Source organism: Myripristis murdjan, chromosome 6, assembly GCF_902150065.1.
Source record: "Myripristis murdjan chromosome 6, fMyrMur1.1, whole genome shotgun sequence".
Classification (NCBI taxonomy): domain Eukaryota; kingdom Metazoa; phylum Chordata; class Actinopteri; order Holocentriformes; family Holocentridae; genus Myripristis; species Myripristis murdjan.
The window spans coordinates 10,864,749-10,885,864 of NC_043985.1; the positions used below are offsets into that span (position 1 = coordinate 10,864,749).

At 40.0% G+C, this 21,116-nt stretch overlaps 1 protein-coding gene across 2 annotated transcripts in view; it reads left to right on the forward strand.

Annotated features, from left to right (window-relative positions):
• The window catches only part of cpne2 (copine II), a 113,884-nt gene that overhangs the window by 72,132 nt on the left and 20,636 nt on the right, over positions 1-21,116 (forward strand). For both annotated transcript variants that reach the window (XM_030052995.1, XM_030052996.1), the window contains exon 14: positions 3,787-3,920. In XM_030052995.1, coding sequence (XP_029908855.1) covers positions 3,787-3,920 — 134 coding nt within the window. The remainder of the gene's footprint in view (positions 1-3,786; positions 3,921-21,116) is intronic.

Below are 21,116 nucleotides of genomic sequence, written 5' to 3' on the forward strand. Positions count from 1 at the left end.
GATGCAGAATGCACTTTTGTAACATAGAAGGAGGAGGTTATGCTTCATAAATGCCTTTGTCCTCAGCCCACCCCTGAGGAAGAACCTGTGTCGTAATATTAAGCACTCCTCTGTGTGCACAGAACTTCGTAGTCTTCCCGCCAAGTAAAACACTTCAGTTTTATCTTATCTTATCTTTTTTTTTTTTTTTTTTTTTTTTTTTTAAATCTGGAACAACCTCCAGTATATAAACTCTAAAAAGGAAGGCACTTACCAGTAAGGAAAATGTGATTTTGAGCATTGTAGTCAGAGAGTAGCCACTATTGGTTCTATATAGAAATCTATTTTATAGAACAAGAATGATGAAATTGACTACTGAATAAAAAAAATTCAGTTTATGAACTTCCATTTATATTTTAATGAATGTTTATTAGCCTAAATAATGATTGTATACACACACACACACACACACACACACACACACATATATATATATATACATATATATATATATATATATATATATATATACATATATATATATATATATATATATATATATATACATATATATACATATATACATATACATATACATATATATACATATATATATATATATATATATACATATATATATACATATATATATATATATATATATATATATATATATATATATAAATCTCCCGTACCCCCTGGTGTTCCCTCACGTACCCCCAGGCGTAACATTTGAGAAAGTGAAGTAGGGAACATGAGCCAAACAACAATCAACTGGGCTAAGTAAATGTCTGTTGCCCAAAAGCATGTTGGGAAACTCCATTGACTGGAGGTGACTCAGGTGTTGGTCACCGAGAGAGACAGAAGTCTCTCAGTCTCGATGTCATATTTTTTCAAAGTGAGATTTCTTTTAAGGGCACTTTCACTTAAAATGACCATGTATGGTTTCAAATAGGGTTAAAAAATAAAAACTGGCGAACCTGTTTCATTCAGTTAGAATTCACAACTTCAAGATATATGGAGTTAATGGTAAAAAATTCAAAACATTCAGAAACATTTTTTCATCAATTTATATATGCGAAACAATGCTCTGGAGAGGACATTCTGTTGGACATGGCTTTCTGTCACATGTAGCATCAAATTAAATTATGCAATTCCTGTTATGTGGTCATAAAAAGGCAAGGGAACTTCTGTTCATCATAAATTACAATACAATAACACTAGGGAACTACTGGAAGGACTAGCAGTGAAAAAATAAAGGCAGCTGACACAACAAAAGGATCATTACCACCAGAAACATAGTAAATAGCAAAAAATAGTAATCAGGATCTAGAACAAAGGTAATAGCAAAGGATAATACAAACATGCATATTGTCCAAAAATATGTCCCCTCCTGAACATTATTGGTTGCTTGCTTATTGTAGAGCACAAAGCTAATTGTAGCCATTATGTACAATCATAAATGCTGTTAGAATTGAAAGCAGTTGTTTTCGTCTTAAACGAGTCTTTGTCAATAGTATGAGGATATTACCTGAAGTGGAAGGCTGCTTAAAAACATTATATTTTGTGAAGGTGATCATAATTTAACCTATGAGCAGAGAAAACTGTAATTTGAACATGTTAAGACAAACAGTAATTGTAAAAGAGGAGGTTCAATTGCACTTGTTTCCCCTTGCCCATGTGTGTCTGTATGATGAGTGCATTGTGTGCCTTCTGTTTGGCATGCAGCACCTTTAACTCCAGGATACTAGACTTCATAATCTGCCAGATAAGTAGGGGGTCGGGTTTCATGTTCAGAACATCGAATGGTCCCATCTGGTGGCTGTGAATCCATGACAATAGTCTGATCCGGCTCGAAGGACCATGTAGACGAGGTTCAGTTGCACTTGTGGAGGCTATCATCACAGAACCATTCTGTCAGGAATGTACAGCATAACCAGGATACGAAGATCATTTAAAGAGTTTATTCCTCTTAAACACTGAAATAGGGGGGAAACAGACACACATGGGTCATCTGAAACAAAGCAAACAAAAGATTAAAACTGAACATAAATTGACCTCATGTCTCATCATTGCACAAAATAAAGATATATGTCAATAAGGTTGAGGTTACTAATTGGTGAAAAGAATGAGTGAGGGACATTGAAGAAGATGAAATCAAGAAAAACTGAGAAAAATATGCCCAAAAACAGGATTTCCAACATTTTCGCTCTAATTGACATGAAATTTGTACTGCAGTTGGAGATTCATACAAGCTTTAGGTAATATAAATAAAATTGACAATATCAGTAAAATTTTACATAAAAGCACCCTTAATTTGCAGAATGCAGAGTGTGGTTAGAGTGGTTCCCTAAACCTATATAGTTATGAACCTATAAACAGGAATTTCACTTATTTTGTATTTCGTTGTGATTAAAACCTAACAATTTTTTTAAAAAATCACTTCCAGTTTGAGCTACACCCACTTTTTTCCCGAATCCAAATCCAAATTAATTTGCCTTAAAACAAAATACAAGAACAAATACAAATAGTGGTGCCCCCTGCACACCTCTAGTAATTAAGACACTCTTTCTCTCAGCTCCCATTCCATTAGTAGGAAACTATTTATAGCCTGATATCGCTGTTCTGATGAGACACATGATTGGTGGGGTTTTCTGTGCCTCTTTGAACTGAATAGGAGGAAATAGGCCTGAGAGGTTTAGTAAAACAGATTTAAAAATGGCTTTAATCGTGGTTCACGCATTAGAATTTCACGACATTTCAGACATCATTTAACAATTCATGATTTTAATCTAGCTTTTTCTTGTTTTTCAACAGCTACTACTAACTGATAGGGATGTCTGTGGGTATGGTCAGGGGTTCTGTGTACATGAGTGAATTGGGCCTTGTTTGACAGAGTGGTCAGTGGCTGTTATAATGTTATAACTTACAGAGACAAAATCTTAATTTTACAATTCAGTTATTCTTTGCACCGATTTACAGAAATGACCTAGAATTAATTGATTTAATCGATTTATCATGCAGGTCTACTTTAAGGTGAAAATATGAAACCTCCAGACACTGTTGTGGATGGGAACAACAGGAGGAATGCATGAAAGACTGTATAAGATTTTGTTGGGAATATTTGTCAGTAAAATCTCTCAGAGGTTGTGGGCCCATGGGAGGGAGGCCCCAAGGAACTTCTTTGTGACCAGTCCAGCCACGGGGCACTCACCTGTGAGCTCCCCCTCACGCTTGGCTCCAGGACTGTCCTGATAGTACAACTGCCAGGGTCGCTGGGGCACACAAACCCTTCCACCAACATTGCAATTCCAGCTAGCTAGAAAAACTAGCTTTGTTGAATGTGCTGTGCTAGTTCACCCAACAGCACCCAAACAAACAAGCAAACAAGCAAACAAACAAAAAAGACAACATATGGGTCCTGAGTCGGCACGCTAGCTCTCCGGCACTGAACCATCTCTGGGCACACGTTCCAAAGTCTGCTTCTTTCAGCAGATTGGAGTCTAAAATGGCAAGGCCACTGAAAATCAATATGTTTTCATGGACCCCTGGTCCTCCCATAGCAACCGAGTCCTGAGCTGAATAACTTGAATAACTACTGAACAGTTATAATGTTTTTCATGACACTAATTATTTTTTCACTTCATCATGTGCCTCTCTTCTTCTGTCTCTCTCTATCTTTCTGTCCCTCGTCTTGTCTCTTCCTTTTACTCCTATTCTCACTCATCTTTAAATTTGGGGTTGTTTATTGATTGTTGGTTATCTTTTGTGTTTTAGAATCTGAATTCTCTCTTTGTGTGTCTCCAGGTGTTGAGGGTATTGCCCAGGCCTACTCTGCTTGTCTCCCTCACATCCGCTTCTACGGCCCTACAAACTTCGCCCCCATCATCAACCATGTAGCACGCTTTGCGACGCAGGCCCTGCAGCAAGAGAGAGCAGCGGTCAGTGTCAATACTGGTTTTTAAAGGCCCCATGCAGTACACTTTTCCAGGGTTTTATTTTAATTGTTGATATTCCTGCAAGATGTATTTGTGGTTTTAAGTATCTGTGGACCGCTAAATATAGTTTTACAGCGCCTTTCTCCCGGAGCTCTGGCAGCACAGTTCGTTTAGCCAATCAGAAGAGAGAATCAGCATCTCTCCACTGATTGGTGACATATGGTCGGGCCAATCCCAGGCAAGTTACTGAAACCTACGCTGTTAAACAGTGCTAACCGGTAAACAGGAATTATCATCTTATATAGATCTATAAGGTTGTCATGGCTACCGCTGAGCGTGCTGTTGTACGACCGTACATATTTAAGCCCGACTCAGATCCCGAATCATAAACGGCAGGAGACACCAAACCACCTGTTACAGGATGTTTCAGAATGGTAAGTGCTTAAATGAAATCTAGAACCATTTAGGAAAATTCACTTTTCATGCGATTATGCACAGGGTGGAGCTAATTGTTGTTGTAATTGTATAGTCGTATGATTGTGATTATTTTGAGTGGGGACAATCAATTTACATAGATTTCATAAACTGTCACTTTCATACACATCTCAGAGTGTGCATGCTAACTGTTTTTCTCTGTGTTTCACTGCTTTAATAATTTTAAATCACATTGTTAATTAGAACTCTGCTCTGCAGTTAGAGATGAAACTTAAGTCATGTATTAACTGATATTTAGTTGGGCTAAGTCCTTTCAAAGTATTGCTAATGCCATAACTGAACCAACTAACTGAATTTTGGTTTACAAAGCATTAAAATTCAATCAATTTTATTAATGTCTAATAAAATGTCTAATGGCCTTCCGCCGAATGTGCGCTGGGATAGGCTCCAGCAACCCCCCGCAACCCTTGTGAGGATAAGCAGTTTAGAAGATGAATGAATGAATGAATGAATGAATGAATGAATGAATGAATGAAAATGTCTAATGTCTCTGTAATATAATTATATAATAATGTCTTCATATTGAGCCATGTAACAATCGCAGTAATAGTCCAGTTACTCACAGATGTTTGGAATCAAATGTAGTTTGTAGCATTTAGCCACACTGACCACCGTATGTCCTGCTCTGTTCTGCTCTTTTTTCTTAACAGCAGTCAGTGGTACAAACATTCTGGGTCTTAATTGCTCCCAGAAGAGTGTACAGGGTCAAAGCAAGTTCCCTAAGTTTTTTTGTTTTTGTGTTTTCTTTGCACTGAGAACAGCAAAGACCACGCCACTTTTTGAGAAGACTAGGTTTTTGTCTATCATCTGTCTGTCCGTCTGTCAGTTAGATGAGCAGAACGATACTGAACTCATCACTGTGTGTCAAGGACAGAGAAAGCTACAGGCTGCATGCTAACTGTGTTAATACAATGCATGGCAGTAAGTGGAAACAGCTAGCCGAGTCCCTGTGAAGAACTCTAGTTCTTTTGGTGACACTCTAGTGTCACCAAAATATTTTATTTTAATTGTTATTCAAACAATACATTTTACATATGTCTGATGACCAAAACTGGGGCCATATAAACAAGAAAATAGCTTGTATGCAATTATGATGTGGCTTCATGTATAGAAGGTACTAAACGACTCTAAACTGAAAAACAAAGAGGAAACGTGACTGACAAGTGTTTGTTACTTAGAGGGTACCTTAGTTTCAGGGACTGTTTTGCAGCCCAGGAACTCAAGAGGGACTGGATCCTCTGGTGGAAACAGGGGGAAGAGGTCCTTGCTCCTGAAAGGATTCCTGTGTTCCAGTTCCACTGGTGGAAAAGGGGTATAATGATTTAACATCTCAGTGTCATAATCTGCAAAGAGCCACATCAGCTAGGCTCTTTAGCTTATCTGGATTTTTCTGAGGTGATCTTTGTGATGTTTCATCTGCTTACTTTTCTCCTCGGCAAAGCGTAATCTAGCAGTTCAGAGATTGTATACTTTTGTCCCAACTTGCATTCTCTTTTGTCATGTGTTACTGAGATTCTTTGCACTGCCCAGTGCTATCAAACAGCTCTTTGAGTTAACTTGGGTGTTCGTCACTGGAGTCCCTCTCATATACAGACTTCGCTCTCTAGCACTTTTTGAGCTCCTGCATTTGCCAATCCATTTCAAGCTGTCGTCTAGGTTTCCTTGACTCTGAGATTGACTTCTCTCTTTTGTCGTAAATTGAAAACCTTTCTACACTGTCGTCACAGACAGTGTCCCTCAATTTATGTGGTTTATCTCAACTGCTCCGTTTAGCCTGTCATATGCTTTTTTCAAATGTGGTTTCTGCGTACTGCTATTTTTCTTTTTTTCTCTTTCCTACCTTCTTTGGCTGCCTGCCTCTCTGCCCTCTACATTCTGTATTTATGTGTTAATATCTGCCTCCTCAATTACACCAGCACTAATAGACTGCAGGCTGTGGCTTGATACCCTTTTCTGGACTTCCTCCAACTGAAATTACTGACTGGATTGTGCTGATCAGTGCAGGTCATGAGCTACATTAAAACCCATGTTCAAAAAACGTATTATACAGCTTATTCTTTTAGCCACCAGGACACCCCCTCTCCGTCTGTTTTCTATATATATTTTCTATGTTTTTCCTTACACCTCTCTCCCCCTTTCAATGTGATCATTAACTGTATAGCACACTCAGTCTTTATTATCATCCCAGAGGGAAAATCACAGCAAATAAAAAAACATAGCTTACATAAGAAAACAGCCTGCATAATAACAAACTATAACATTTACACAGAGTAGGGAACAGCAGTCTTAGAGTGCCTGAGCATCAGAGCGGTTTATACTCATACTTTTTTGGCTGTATTTAGCAGTTTGATGGCTGACTGGACTGACAAGTGTTTGCATCTGTTGGTTTTGGACTCCTGGCATCTTGACCACGTGTGCCATGCAAGAGGGTGAGAGACTCGAATGACAACTTCTGTTTTGTTCTTCCTCCCTTCTTTCTCACACTGTTCCTCTCTCCTCTTTTTTTCCTTCTCACTTTTCCTTCCAGGCAGGACAGTGGCCACACATTGTCCACACATTTTTGTCGTGCCTCATTATAATCGCCTAATCCCTCAGCACTGACATAGTTTTTTGTTTGTTTGTTTGTTTGTTTGTTTTTTACTTGGGATATGAAGAGCTTATGTCCTGGAGGCTGGTTGTATCAGCTGTGTGCAAGTTAAAACTTCACCTTGTTGTAGCGTAAGTGACTACTACAATTTACACACAGCTAAATTTGACTTTGTTGCACCACAAACATAGTTTAATCGTATGGTCTCATCAATCATTGTGTGTATGTCTAAATGTTCATGCAAGCCCATGAGCAGGAATAGAAGTCACAATGGCAGACCAATTTGATTTTATCAGTAAGATTATTGAAAATGATGAACCTCATGTTCATCATTTTCAACCTCATGTTTGTGATGGGTTTTGTGTGACATATTATATCCGTCTGGAGTAGCATGACGAAACTAACATTGATTCCCATGACTGTTTTTGGAGAGAGTGTATAATAAGTGTTGCAGAAGAGAGAGAGAGAGAGAGAGAGAGAGAGAGAGATAGACATAGATATATAGATAAAGAGAAATTATAATATTATTTGGGTTAAAACTACTTTTTATCAATATATCTGTTAGGCATATATTGGACAAAGATGAACATGCAATTAAAGCTGACCCATTAATTCTTAATAATATCAGTTGAATTTGAAAATAACCAAGGAATAAAGGAATAAATAGGTTTTCGGCCTTTTCAATATTGCTTCCTGCTTTCAAATTTCAAGGATGCTGCTTACTCTACGATGCTTACTTACTGCTACTCTTAGCTGCATTGTGTCACGTCTGACCAGTGTCAGGATGTGATTTATTTTCCCATGTGAATGGGAAAGTAAATGCGAAATACAAAGAGGCACAGCTGTTTGATTGATTATGATTTGACACTATAACTAAACTGTACATAAAGTGTAGTGTCAGCTACTATATGTTATTTCATAGAAATAATTTCCCAATGCAGATTATCGTAATAATATTCCGTGGTATACCTTTAAAAAAAAAAAAAAAAAAAAAAAAATTGGGTTTATTTTTATCCAGGCCATTTTGCACCCCTCATGTTTTTTAAGCTGCATGGAATCAGCATAAATTGGGAATGTCTGCAATGGGCAGACCTGTGGGTGCCCAGAGAACCCATTTTCATTCAAATATCTGGATGTCACGAGGCTCCCTTGAAAATACCTGTGCCATTTTTTGCCTTGCCAAAATTTAGCCTAACTTCGGAGTAACATGTAGCTCCCTTGCCATCAACTTAGTATGATATGCTTGGTACCAACGGATTCCTGATGTTGTCTAGTTTCATATGGGCTACAGTGATGGCAGAGTCTTCCCTCCAGATGATGCAATGTTAAGTTTGTTCTTTCATTCACCTGTCAAACAGGTGTTTCAGTGAGTGGATGTGATGCTGTTGGCAGTGCCTTCTGTGCAGCTTAGTCCCTGGTGATGATTGCTAAATTGCAGCCTGAAGCAGATATTCATGACTACTTCCATGCTGTTGCCATTCTGCTGTACCTTGGCTGTGCCACGTTGGTGGAGCTTGTTATGCAGGTCCACAGCTTGTACTGAGCGCGTTTACATGCACACCATATTCCTGTATTATTCGGAATATCCGCAATAGTCCGGTTGCGCACGTGTAAACACGCACCGAACCCGATTAAGGTCATATTCCAGTTGGAGAATATTCTGAATAAGACCCCTGGTGTATGCCTGTTCCAACCGGAATATTGAGGCATGTAAACACCTTAGTCGGAAAATGCCTCGAACCGGAATATTCAGTCACGTCTGCGCATGCTCGATTCACAAGGAATCCTGGGGCGTCTTTGTTGCTGTGGTTACTGCAAGCGGGAAGAACGACATGGCGAACAGCATGTCGAAAAGCAGCAAGAGCCAGGAGACTGCAGTCTGCCTTCAGCTAATGAAAGACTTAAATATCATGGAGTATATCGATGGGAGAAAACACAGAAATAGCGACAGAAGAAGAAAACTTCTTCTTCCGGTCCGGTAGCGATACTTTTTCCTTTCTTTGACTGCGGAATTATGGCAGGGAAGGAGGGAGACAGTATGGAGTTGAGTAAGGAAGACGGGAGCGATAGAGCAGGGTTTGGATGGGAACGAGTAGAGAAGGCAGCGAAAGTTGTGAGAAAGAAGAGGAAGCAGGAGGAAGCTAGTTGGGAAGGGACTGAGAGTGAATGAAATATGGAGGAGGTTAGGCAAGGTTCCCTTAATGTGGTGATAAGATTTGAGGGAGAGGGAGGGGTGAAGAAAGTGGAGCCTCTTAAACTTACAAAAATAATCAGGGCTCAAATGGGGGAAGTACAGTTTGCAAAACTGTTGGGTGATGGGAACCTGTTAATTGGGTGCAGTTCAGAGGGTCAAGTTGAAAAGGCAAAGAAGATGCAAAATGTTGGAAAGATGAAAGTCATCAAAACAGTGAGAATAGGAGAACAGAGGAAAAAGGAATGTAAAGGGGTGATTTCAGGTGTTCCCCTAAGTGTCAGTATGAGAGAGCTGATTGAACATTTAAAGGTGCCCAACAGTACAGTTAAAAATGCTAAATGAATGACAAGAGGACCAGAGAAAAGGAAGACAGAAACTGTGCTGGTTGAATTTGATGCTAAAGAGGTTCCAAAGGAGCTTTTCTATGGATTCATAAGGTACAGTGTGAGGGACTTTGTCCCAAAGCCTATGGCATGTTTCAGTTGTCAGGAGTTTGGACACACAGCTAAGGGGTGCAAGGGAAAGAGAAGGTGTGCACGGTGTGGTGGTGATCATGAGTATGGAATGTGTGGAGTGAGTGTAAAAACAAAGTGTTGCAACTGTGGAGGACAACATAATGTTGCATACTGGGGATGTGAGGCAATGAAGAGAGAAGTGTAGCAGATTAAAACAAAGGAGAAAATCTCTTATGCTGAGGCAGTGAAGGTGGTAGGGAGGCATGAAGTTGAAAACAAGATGGTGTAGGAGAAAAAGAAACTGGTGACATTCATTGCTGGAGTTAGCAGGCATAAAATCTAAAACAGACAGAATTCAGATTGTGGTCAAGACAGCTGTCCATCATTTAGGTCTGAAAGGTGTTAGTTGGGAGGAAGTAAGAGATGAGCTGAGCTGTCAGGCAAGTCAAGAAATACAATGCATTGGTTGATATTACCAATGCTAATTCTCCAGTGCAGTGCAAGGAGTTTGATTGCAAATGGTCAGGATTTCAAGCAATTTGTTTATAGTCAAAAGGAAAAACCAGATTTGACATGTGTTCAGGAGTCAAGGTTAAAGCCACAGTTAGATTTCATAATTAAAGGATATGTAGCGATCAGGTGTGACAGAGATGGGACAGGAGGGGGGTGTGCTACCTTTGTTAAGGAGGGCATTCCATATAGAAATATTGAGGGAAAACCTAAGATGGAATGTGTGATCACAGAGGTGTGGTTTGAAGGAAAGAGTTTAGTGATCATAAATTATTACAATCCTTCCAGGAAATTAGAGCTAAATAAATTGGAAGAGCTAGAGGGGTTAAGTAAAGGGTACACTGTGTGGTGTGGAGATTTCAATGGGCATAACACATTATGGGGAAGTGACAGAGCTGATTACAATGGACAGGTAGTGGAAGAATTGATGGATGAGAAACAACCTGTATGTATTACAGTTTTTCTCAGTCGCTTTGGTGCATTTCTCACATCACTCTTTACATTTGCACAACAGTTAATGCATTTCTCAAAACAATTAGTACAAACTGCAAAACCTAGTTGATAACCTGCAAAAGTGTGTCACTTGCTCAAAATGGATAGTTCATTCCTCAAAAACAAGTATCCATGTCAATGAACATGTCAGTGTCATCAAGATGAAAAGTCCTGACACCATTGTTTATGAACAAGATAGTCAAATGGAGTTGTCATTGTCTTCATTATGACAGTGAGTGTTTTCCAATGCAAAAAAGTCAGATCTTGGTGACGCTACTTGAAAATGCTCAAGACAGCACTATATACTATTTACACAGCCATTTGAAAACTACAGTAAAGTTACACATTATTGTATTTATACGTATATGATTGTGCAATGACTATCTATCTATCTATCTATCTATCTATCTATCTATCTATCTATCTATCTATCTATCTATTTAGTGAGGTAGCTGAGTACAAGACACTGAATATGTATGTTTCACATTTTTACTGCATATGCTCTTTGCAATTCTAATTTGTTCACAGCATTGTGCAAGAGAAAAAATACACCCTTATTTACAACAAACATAAACTCCCTTTGGGTAGAGCTGTGCACAACTGTAAATAATATTGCAGGACATATTGGAACTAAACATACACAGTACTGTAATTCATTCATGCACATCCAAAGACGTGGCCAGACATCCGTTCCTGTCTGTCTGGCCACATATTTTCATCTACATCACAGCGAATATCATCTCTAGCAATGCAGCGAGGAAAGTATCTCCTCGAGTGGCGAATCCACCCTCTGCAGGTCTCTGCTGTGATGTCATCACATGCTGCATCCATGGCCGCTAGCAGGGCCATTTGGATATGTGGATACCGGTCATATACGTTCCACCTCCAGGAAGAGAATAACTCCTCTTTTGGATTTAGGAATGGTGAGTGGGGAGGGAGATATTCCACCAGCATCCTATCATGTGCTGCAAACCACTGTCTGACCACATCTGAGTGGTGAAAATGTACATTATCCCAAACAACAACATACTTGTTCAGATGGTCTCCAGTTAGACCCCTCTCATTCTCAGGGATTATGTCCCTGTAAAGAGGGTCTAAAAAAAGTCAGCAGAAGTTGTGTGTCGTATGGACCAAGATATGGGTGAGGCTGCACACATAGTGACATTCCCTCCTCGTTGGTCTGGGACATCAGTGGTTGCTCTCTGTCCAATGCGATTCCTTCCACGCCTTCTACCAGATCAATCTTCTGCCAGATTGAAACCCGCCTCATCAAGGTATATGAATGTGTGTAGCGGTTCCCTGGCCTCCAGTTCCAGTACACGCTTTATCACAGAAGAAGGAGCGAGAAAAACTGTAACAACTTTTCCTGTGTAACGTAATGCATTTTGGACAACATATTGTACAATATGCATTGTGAATACAAATACACAGAACTGTCATGTAAGTGTAGTGCATGGCACTACACAAAATAAACAGTTTACAGCAATAACATAATTACATTAGTCCTTTCATGCATGAATTATGAAAGCCTAAGTCAAGATTTTTTTCTTATGTGTTTTTACTCTTCTTAGGGCATGAACATTTTTGTGAGTCTCCATACTTCTTTAAGGATGCAGGACTGGTATTGCCATGTCATGATACTGGTATTAATATGTTTTCAGCAACAAAAATTGACAGTCTCTGCATAAACCTCGATGGAGGGGAGCAGCAGAGAGCATTCTAACAGCTGATATACAATTCCACCGTAGAAACCACTGCATTTAGGAGAAAATGACTTTAAATAGCTGTCCACTGTACCGCTATGCGCCAAAGGGTTAGAGTATGCATAGAACACACGTTTTACCTGTACATACTGGTGACAGATCTCCTTCACTCTGTCGCTGTTCCGTTCAAATGGCACATTGTACAATTGTTTCATGCGCATTTCATTTCTCCTGAGCACTCTGTCAATTGTAGCAATTGAAATGGATTCACTATTCCCAAAGATCCTCTATAACAGCACTTTGTATCTCTCTCAGCCTTATGGCATTGTTTGCAATCACCAAAGCACAAATGGCTTCCTCTTGTTGCGGAGTAAAAAGGGGCCCTCTTCCACCTCTGCAAGATTGTCTCGCGATCCTATGTGGTGCAGAGTAAAATTACAGTAAATATGGCAATATCTTTACTGTAACACTACTGTACACTACAATACACTGAATCTGTGCTGCGGTAAAGCTGTAGGTCTAAATGTAAAATGTAAAAAGTGACAAGTTCTTGTCCCACTGCAAGCTTCATGTATGACACAATGAATGAAATGAATTACTGTGCATTATACACTCCTGTTCTTCTGATGAAATGTTTGAATAATTGAATTTACAGTGGTTTGGCTGCACCCTTCGACCAGCCTCAGCCATTGTGAGGCCGTGATTGACAACATGATCCACAATTGTAGCCCTGATTTCATCAGAAATCCACCTATGTACTTGGCCTCTTCTTCCTCTTCCCCTGTTTTGTCCCCTTCCCCTTCCTCCCCGCATCCTCACCCCTCTCCCATGAGGCTGATCTTCCATTTTTGTGTCACAGTATTGTAGAAATGGTACACACTATGTCCTGCTTGGTTCATACATGCTTGTAAAGTGGGGGTTCATGGGATTCAGCTCTGAGTGACTGTGGAGAAGTGGCTTATCACTGGTTGCAACTAATGCTTCACACACCCCTTCTCATCAGTGAAAGCTGAGGCTCACCTGAGAGAAATTGTTCAATTTAGGAGACATTTTCAGGAAAAAAAAAAAAAAAGAGAGAGAGAGAGATTTAAAAAATGTATAAAATTTGCTTGACAGATTTTGACAACTAGTTCAACATTTTTGTATGTAATGACTCAAGCAATGAAATAAGGACTTTTAGTTTTATAGGGAATGACTATTCAGCGTTCACAAGTATAGTTCATTTTGACTGACATGACATAAGCAAATGATAATGTTATAAAACAGCAGAGAGTTGTATGAAAGCAATTGATGCATGTCCAAAAGCGTTTGCAATTTGTTAGAAGGAATGAGAAACTGCTACTATGATGTGCACAAATGACTAAAAGTTGTGGAGGTTGAACTAACTGTTGTGCAAATGTTGAGAAAAACTGTAATGATGGTAGAAACACAAGAAATAGATGCAAATAGTGTCAAGGAATCTGTACTTGATTTAACATTAGTGACCAATAATTTTTGTGACTGGCAGGTGTACCAGAAGGGAACTACTGGCAGTGATCATTATCCAGTGTATTGTAAGATAAACATAGTAACAGTGCAGAGTACAAGGAATGTTGGTGGAAAATGGATTTTTGGAAAAGCAAATTGGGAAAATTTTAAACATGAATATAGACGTGAATTTTAAAATAGGGCAAAGCATGATTGCAGCAGCAATAAGTGCTATACCAAAAAATACAGGCAGAGTGAAGAGGAAGTTAGTTCCATAGTGGATTGATGAGTGTAAACAAGCAGTTAAAAGGGGAAACAGAGCATTTAAACTGGTTAAAAGATCTCATAATTTTGATTTTTTATAAACAAGCACAAGCAGTGGTTAGGAGAACAATAAGACATGCAAAGGGGACATATTGGAGGCAATTTTGTGGGTAAACTGGGAACAATACTAAGATAGGAGAAATTTGGGGAATGATAAAGAAAATGGGAGGAGATAGGAGGGAGTGGAACTATCCTGTATTGAGCAATGAAAGGGAGGTGGCAATAACTAATAAGGAAAAAGCTGATTTAATAGCAAATACATTTGCAGTAATACCTAGCTCCAATAATTTTAGTGATGAGGGAAAGCGTGGCAGGGAAGAAACTAAAGCTGAGAATATGGAAGCATTAAGAAGAATGACTAATAATGGAAGTGAATTAGATATGCCATTTAATATGTAAAGAGAGCTTTAGCTAAAACAAAGATGAGAAAAAAAATAAAAAAAAAATAAAACAAAGATGAGTGCACCAGGAAAAGATGAAATATGCTATGTAATGATTAAACATCTCAGTGAGAGATGCATTTAACTGGATTATGGATTTTCTAAATGGAAGAACTATTCAAGTAAAGATAGGTTTACATTATTCAGGGAAACACATTGTAGAAAATGGAACGCCACAGGGAAGTGTCATAAGTCCAACATTATTTTCAATAATGATAAATGATATTTTTAGAAGTATACCAGTGGGCATGGGGAGATCTCTGTTTGCTGATTGTAGGAGCCAATCAGTGCTCAGGTATAAGTAGGAACCAAACTGTGAGGGTTCAGGTGCCACCCGGAAAGAGAAAAAGTTTTTCGACCACGCACACACACACACACACACACACACATACTCACTCATCTGTATACGCTGAGGCAGCCTGTTGCCTGTTGTTTTTCTGGACATTTAAATAAATGAACCAAGTGTTCCAACTGCAAGTACCATATATGGACTATCATTCATCAGACACAATAAAGTTGTGGTGCGTCAAAAATGTCTTCCGTGGTGGTGCACCTCAGTGGCTTAAATCTTTGGCTTAGCCTGTACAACATCAGTCAAAAAACTGTACCTTGTTGGACTTTTGGACTTTTGGAGTTTGGACTTTTTTGGAGTTTGGACTTTTGGGAGACGAGTTTTGCCATGTTTTGCTGGTGAAGACAAGGGAGCCAGAGCGGGGCCGCATAATTGGAGCGCTTCGCCAGCTGCCGCTCATCTGCTCATCAGCTGATTAGGACGCTGGAGAGGAGCGCCGTCGCCGCTTGGCCACTCATATCCTGTGCAGGATGTAAGAGGAGCCGGTCACTGTGGAACCCCCCCATTCGCTGCTGCAGGACGTGAGAGGAGCTGGTTGCTGTGGAGCATGAAGAACCTCAAGAATCGGTTAGTGTGTGGTGTGCTCCGTAGTGCACACCACACACTGTAAGATCTGAAGAGAGAGATCTTGTTCGATCTGTCTTTTGTTATCATCAAGTGTGTGGCCTCTAAATCTGTGAAGGTTTGAAAAATCCTGTAATGTGTGCCAGCCTTACGGAGGAGGAAGGAGCAGCTCAAACTGGAAACTGAGCTAGTAGCATCTACTGCTAAGCTAGCAGTTCTGCAGACTTCAGATGGATATTCCTCTCATTCACCAACAAATGGCATGAACTCTTAATTTGAAAGGGAAAGGAGGAAGCTGGAACCACTCAACACTCTCAACCCTAAAGCAAAGGAATATGAGCCTCCTGCATGGAAAACAGCACAGCAAAGGATTTGGTCATTGCTACAGCATGAACAGCCAGCAATGGATGTCAAACCAAAGCAAACTCAAATGCAGGTTTCAAGTGCAGCAAACCAAGATGCAAATGCAAATTATCAACAACATGGAAAAAGATCACAATTTTTGCAACCTGGTACAACAACTGCTTGGGCAAATAGATAGCACATGAATCAGCAAAATCATGTTATTCCATCTGGAGATGTTGTTGCTATTATGCACAAACAAAATGAAATCACAGCTGCTCTTGTTTTTCAGCAGCGCTTACTGTCTCTTCCAACACGAGACCTTCCTGTATTGAAGGAGATCTACTGCAATATAAAGTTTTCATTAAAGCATTCGATCAAGGAGTGGAGGACACAGCTAGCAGAGCTGATTGCTTGTACTACTTGGAACAGTTCACAAGAGGACAGCCACAGGAATTAGTTCGTAGCTGTCAGCACATGGCTCCTAAAAGTGGCTACATTGTGGCAAAGGGTCTCTTACAAGAACATTTTGGAAATGAGTACAAGATTTCTGCTGCATATACAGAAAAAGCTTTGGCTTGGCCAACAATCAAGTCTGAGGATGTTAAAGCTCTACAAGCGTATGCTTTGTTTTTGCGTGGATGTTGTAATGCTATGGAGGACCTTCATTACATGCAGGAGTTGGATTTGCCAGCTAATATGAAAATGATCATTTCCAAACTGCAGTTCAAGCTCATGGAACAATGGAGAGCTAAGGCTCATGACATCATGGAAGCCTCCAATGACAGAGCTAATTTTTATGACGTGGTTTCATTTCTGGAGAGGCACGTGAGAATCCTTTCTGGCACGATCTATGGAGATATTGAAGCTTTAGCACCAAAACCTGTCAGCTTAAACCCTACCAACAAGTTTAAGCTGCAGTCAAAGAGCAGAGTGAGAGGAAGCAGAATGCCACTACAGTAACACCTGTGGATGCTCTTGAAATTAAAGCTACTGCAAATAACTCCAAGAAACAGGAAAGCCCAAACTGTCACTGTTGTTCACATGCTCAAGCTTTAGAGAAATGTCAACAGTTTAAAGGTAAGAAGCACAGAGACAAGATTAACTTTCTAAAGAAGTTTTTGAATAATCCAACAGTGCACAAAGAATATTTAACCTGTCTCAATGGGATTATTGATAAAGGATATGCAGAGTGGAAGTGGAAAAGTGTGGTACATTCCTCACCACAGTGTCTATCATCCCAGAAAAGGTTCTCTACGGGTTGTGTTTGACTGTGGTACCACGTTTAAAGGAGTGTCTTTAAACAATGTATTATTGCAAGGACCAAACCTCACCAGTTCCCTGCTTGGAGTTCTCACTCGATTCAGGCAGGAGCCTGTAGCAGTGTAACAGGCTATGTTTCATCAGGTGAAGGTCACAGAACAGGACAGAGATTTTCTGCGCTTTCTCTGGTGGTTAGAAGGGGACATGAGCAGAGAGCTTCAGGACTACAGGATGACTGTGCATTTGTTCGGAGCTGTTTCATCACCCAGTTGCGCTAGCTATGTGCTGAGGTGAACTGCTGATGACAACAAGTCTGTGAAGTGAAACTTTTATGTGGATGACTGTTTGTTGAGCTTGTGCTCAGAAGAGGAGGCCATCCAGATGATAAAAGATCTCACTGCTCTCTGCAAAAGAGGTGGTTTCACTTTGGAGAAATGGATCAGCAACAGTCGAGCAGTGTTGCAGACAATTGCAGAAGACCAACGGGCTAAAGATCTGAAAGAGCTGAATCTGGATAGAGATAATCTTCCCATGGAGAGAGCTTTAGGTCTGCTTTGGTGTGTCGAGTGAGGCTCCTTTAAGTTCAAGATGGAAGTAAAACAGCAGTCTCTAACCAGACGCGGCATTTTGTCTACAACCAGCTCAATGTACGATCCTTAGGGTATTTTGCCACCATTCACATTGTCTGCAAAGATGATGCAACAAGGGCTCTGCAGGAGAAGCTGTGGATGGGATGATGCCATGCCACCAGATGTTGAAAATCAATGGCAACGGTGGTTGGTGGTATCTTGAGTTGCTGGCATCATTCAACGTGGACAGATGTATAAAGCTGACAGACTTTGGTACACCCATACACAGCCAACTACATCATTTTGCTGATGCCAATAAAGATGGCTACTGCACTGTAACTTACATCAGGCTGCAGAACTCCAGAAGCAAGGTTCATGCTGCATTCCTATTGGGAAAGGCCAGTTACGCCGCTGAAGTCTGTAACCATTCCACGACTGGAACTAACAGCTGCTGTCCTTGCTGCTAGAGTGGATGTGATGCTAAAGTCAGAGCTTCAGCTTCAGTTTGATGAATCTGTGTTCTGGACGGACAGGACTTCAGTTTTGAAGTACATCAAGAATGAGGACAAGGGTTTCCACACCTTCATGGCAAACAGGATTACAGTTTGCCACAATGTCTCAAGTCCCTCTCAGTGGAGACACGTTGGCTCCAAAGAAAACTTTGCCAACGCTGCCTCCAGAGGTATGAAGTTTTTCAGACTTTCTCAAGAACCACAGTTGGCTGGAGGGTCCCAGAAGTCTGCAGAAGATTGGCCAGCAAATTGTCATGGTGATGTCCAAGTGGATGCTGATGACGCATGCATAAATGCTTTATGTCGGTTCATCAGCAGGAGAGGGAATGTCGCCCATATCAAGTCAGACAATGGCACCAACTTTGTCAGACTAAAAGACTAAAAATAACGTTATTGAGAGACCTGTAACTAAGCTTTGCTTAATACAAGAGGTGTAAACTGAAATAGTTTATTTGCATTTTCATGTATGTATTTGAGGTTTTCACATTTGGCTCCTTTATTGTATTGTGTTGAATTGTAGTGTCTGCCTGCCACTGACAATTAGGGGCCAGTGTGTAGCGAGCCAATCAGTGCTCAGGTTTAAGTAAGAAACAAACTGTGAGGGTTCAGGTGCCACCCCTAAAGGGAAACAGTTTTTTGACCACACACACACACTCGCACACACACTCACTCACCTGTGTACGCTGAGGCAGCCTGTTGTCTATTGTTGTTAAATAAATGGACCGAGTGTTCCAACTGCTGTTCCAACTGCAAGTACCGTGTATGGACTATCATTCATGAGAGATGGTAAAGTTGTGGTGCGTCAAAAATTTCTTCCGTGGTGGTGCACTTCAGTGGCTTAAAGCTTTGGCTTAGCTTCTATACTGATGATGGGGCTTTATGGAAGAGGGGTGGAAAATGGAGTACACCGTTAAAAAGTTGCAGGAAGGGATAAAGAAAGTGGAGAAATGGGGAATTGAGTGGGGTTTTAAATTTTCAGTGGAAAAAACAAAGGTTATGTTCTTTACCAGTAAGAAGATTAGGGATGGAGTGAATGTTAAAATGTATGGGAGTGATTTAGAGAGAGTGAATTGTTTTCGTTTTCTGGGAGTAGTTTTGGATAATAGGTTAACATGGAAGGAGCATGTCAAAAACATAGTGACGAAAAGTATAAAAGTTATTAATGTCATGAGATGTTTGGTGGGGCTACAGTGGGGAGCAACTATTGCATCATTGAAACATATTTATGTGTCGTTAATAAGGTCAAAAATAGATTATGGAAGTGTAGTATATGGGTCAGCAGCTAAGACTGTGTTGGCAGAATTAGATATTTTACAGGCTCGAGCACTGAGGTTGTGCTTAGGGGCAGTGAAAATGACACCTGTATGTGCTCTTCAAGTAGAGCCGGGAGAAATGCCATTAGAGCTCCGCAGGAAACAATTGATGACCAATTACTGGATCAATTTAAGAGAGCATAGAGAGAACCATCCAACTAAAAGAGTGCTGGAGGATTGCTGGGAGTGGGGGAAAGGAAAGGAAGGAAAGAAGTTTTGATTGGATAAGTAAGGATATAGCAGAGCAAATGAAAGTATATGAAATTGAATTATGTCCAACTGTGTTATAGCCCATCACACCAATGTGGACAGAAACTGCATATGTAGATTTAGAAATACTGAATATCAAAAGAATGAACAAAAATGCAGACTTAGTGCAAGATTTCTACATGTATACAGACAGAAATTACAGCAATTATGTCCAGTGTTTTACAGATGGATCAAAAGACTCAAAGTCAGAAGCCGCAGGAGTAGCTATATCAATTCCAAGATATCAAGTTGGTATTAGTAAAAGAACATCAGACTGTTTAAGTGTATATGCAACTGAGTTAACAGCAATAATTTTAGCTTTGGAGTGGGTGGAAGAAATAAGGACAAACAACATTCTCATTTGTAGTGATTCTGTAGCAGCACTTTTAAGTATCAAAATAAGGACAGGCAATAATCATCAAGACTTAATTTACGAAGTGATATTTAAAAATTCAAGACTGAAGAATCAGAGGAAAAATGTCCCACATTTTCATGTGGGTACCTGCTCATATAGGGATCGTGGGAAATGAGAGGGCTGACAAAATGGCAAAGGAGGCTGTTAAAAAGGGGGAAGTGGAAATTCATATAAAACTATCAAAATCAGAAGGAAAGAGTATTGTATGGAGGCAGATACATGAGCAATGGCAACAGTGTTGGAATAGTGAAACAAAAGGAAGACACATATGACATTCAGAGAACGGTTAAAATGGAGAGAAATGGGAGGAAACAGAAAAGAACAGGTTATTATTAGTAGACTAAGACTTGGACATTGTAATTTGAACAATGCATTATGTATCATGAAAAAACATCCAACAGGTCAGTCAGTGTGAGCATTGTGGGGAGAGGGGGACAGTAGATCGTGTCATGATTCAGTGTGGGAAAGAAAGAAGGAAAATGATGACAGGGCTTCAAAAGATGGGAAGGATGGAAATAAATATGAAGGATTTTATTGAGATTATGGAAGCAGAAGAGGGTAGAGGGATGGCATTTGAGTTTCTAGAAGAGACCGGATTAATAAGAAGATTGTGAAGGCGGAGAAATATTGAATAAGTGCAGCAGGAGGCAGTAATGCAACATAAGGATGCCAACTGCTGTTAAACACCAAAGAAGAAGAAGAAGTAGAGTTTGCTGCAGGTGGATTTGGAGTAATTAACAGTTTCTTTTTTGATATAGGTATACTTACAGTGGCGACTGCTAACTTTGTAGGAGCCGCTTACCGCTGTGTTCCTTTGCGAGTCTGCCTAAAGCCGTCATGTAAAACTGAACTTAAGCGAAGTGGTGAGTGTTTGTTATATTTGTTGCCGCTAGCCTAGCTGTCTCCATATATTTCAAAGGGACCGTTAGCTTAGCGGCTTGCGCTACTTATTG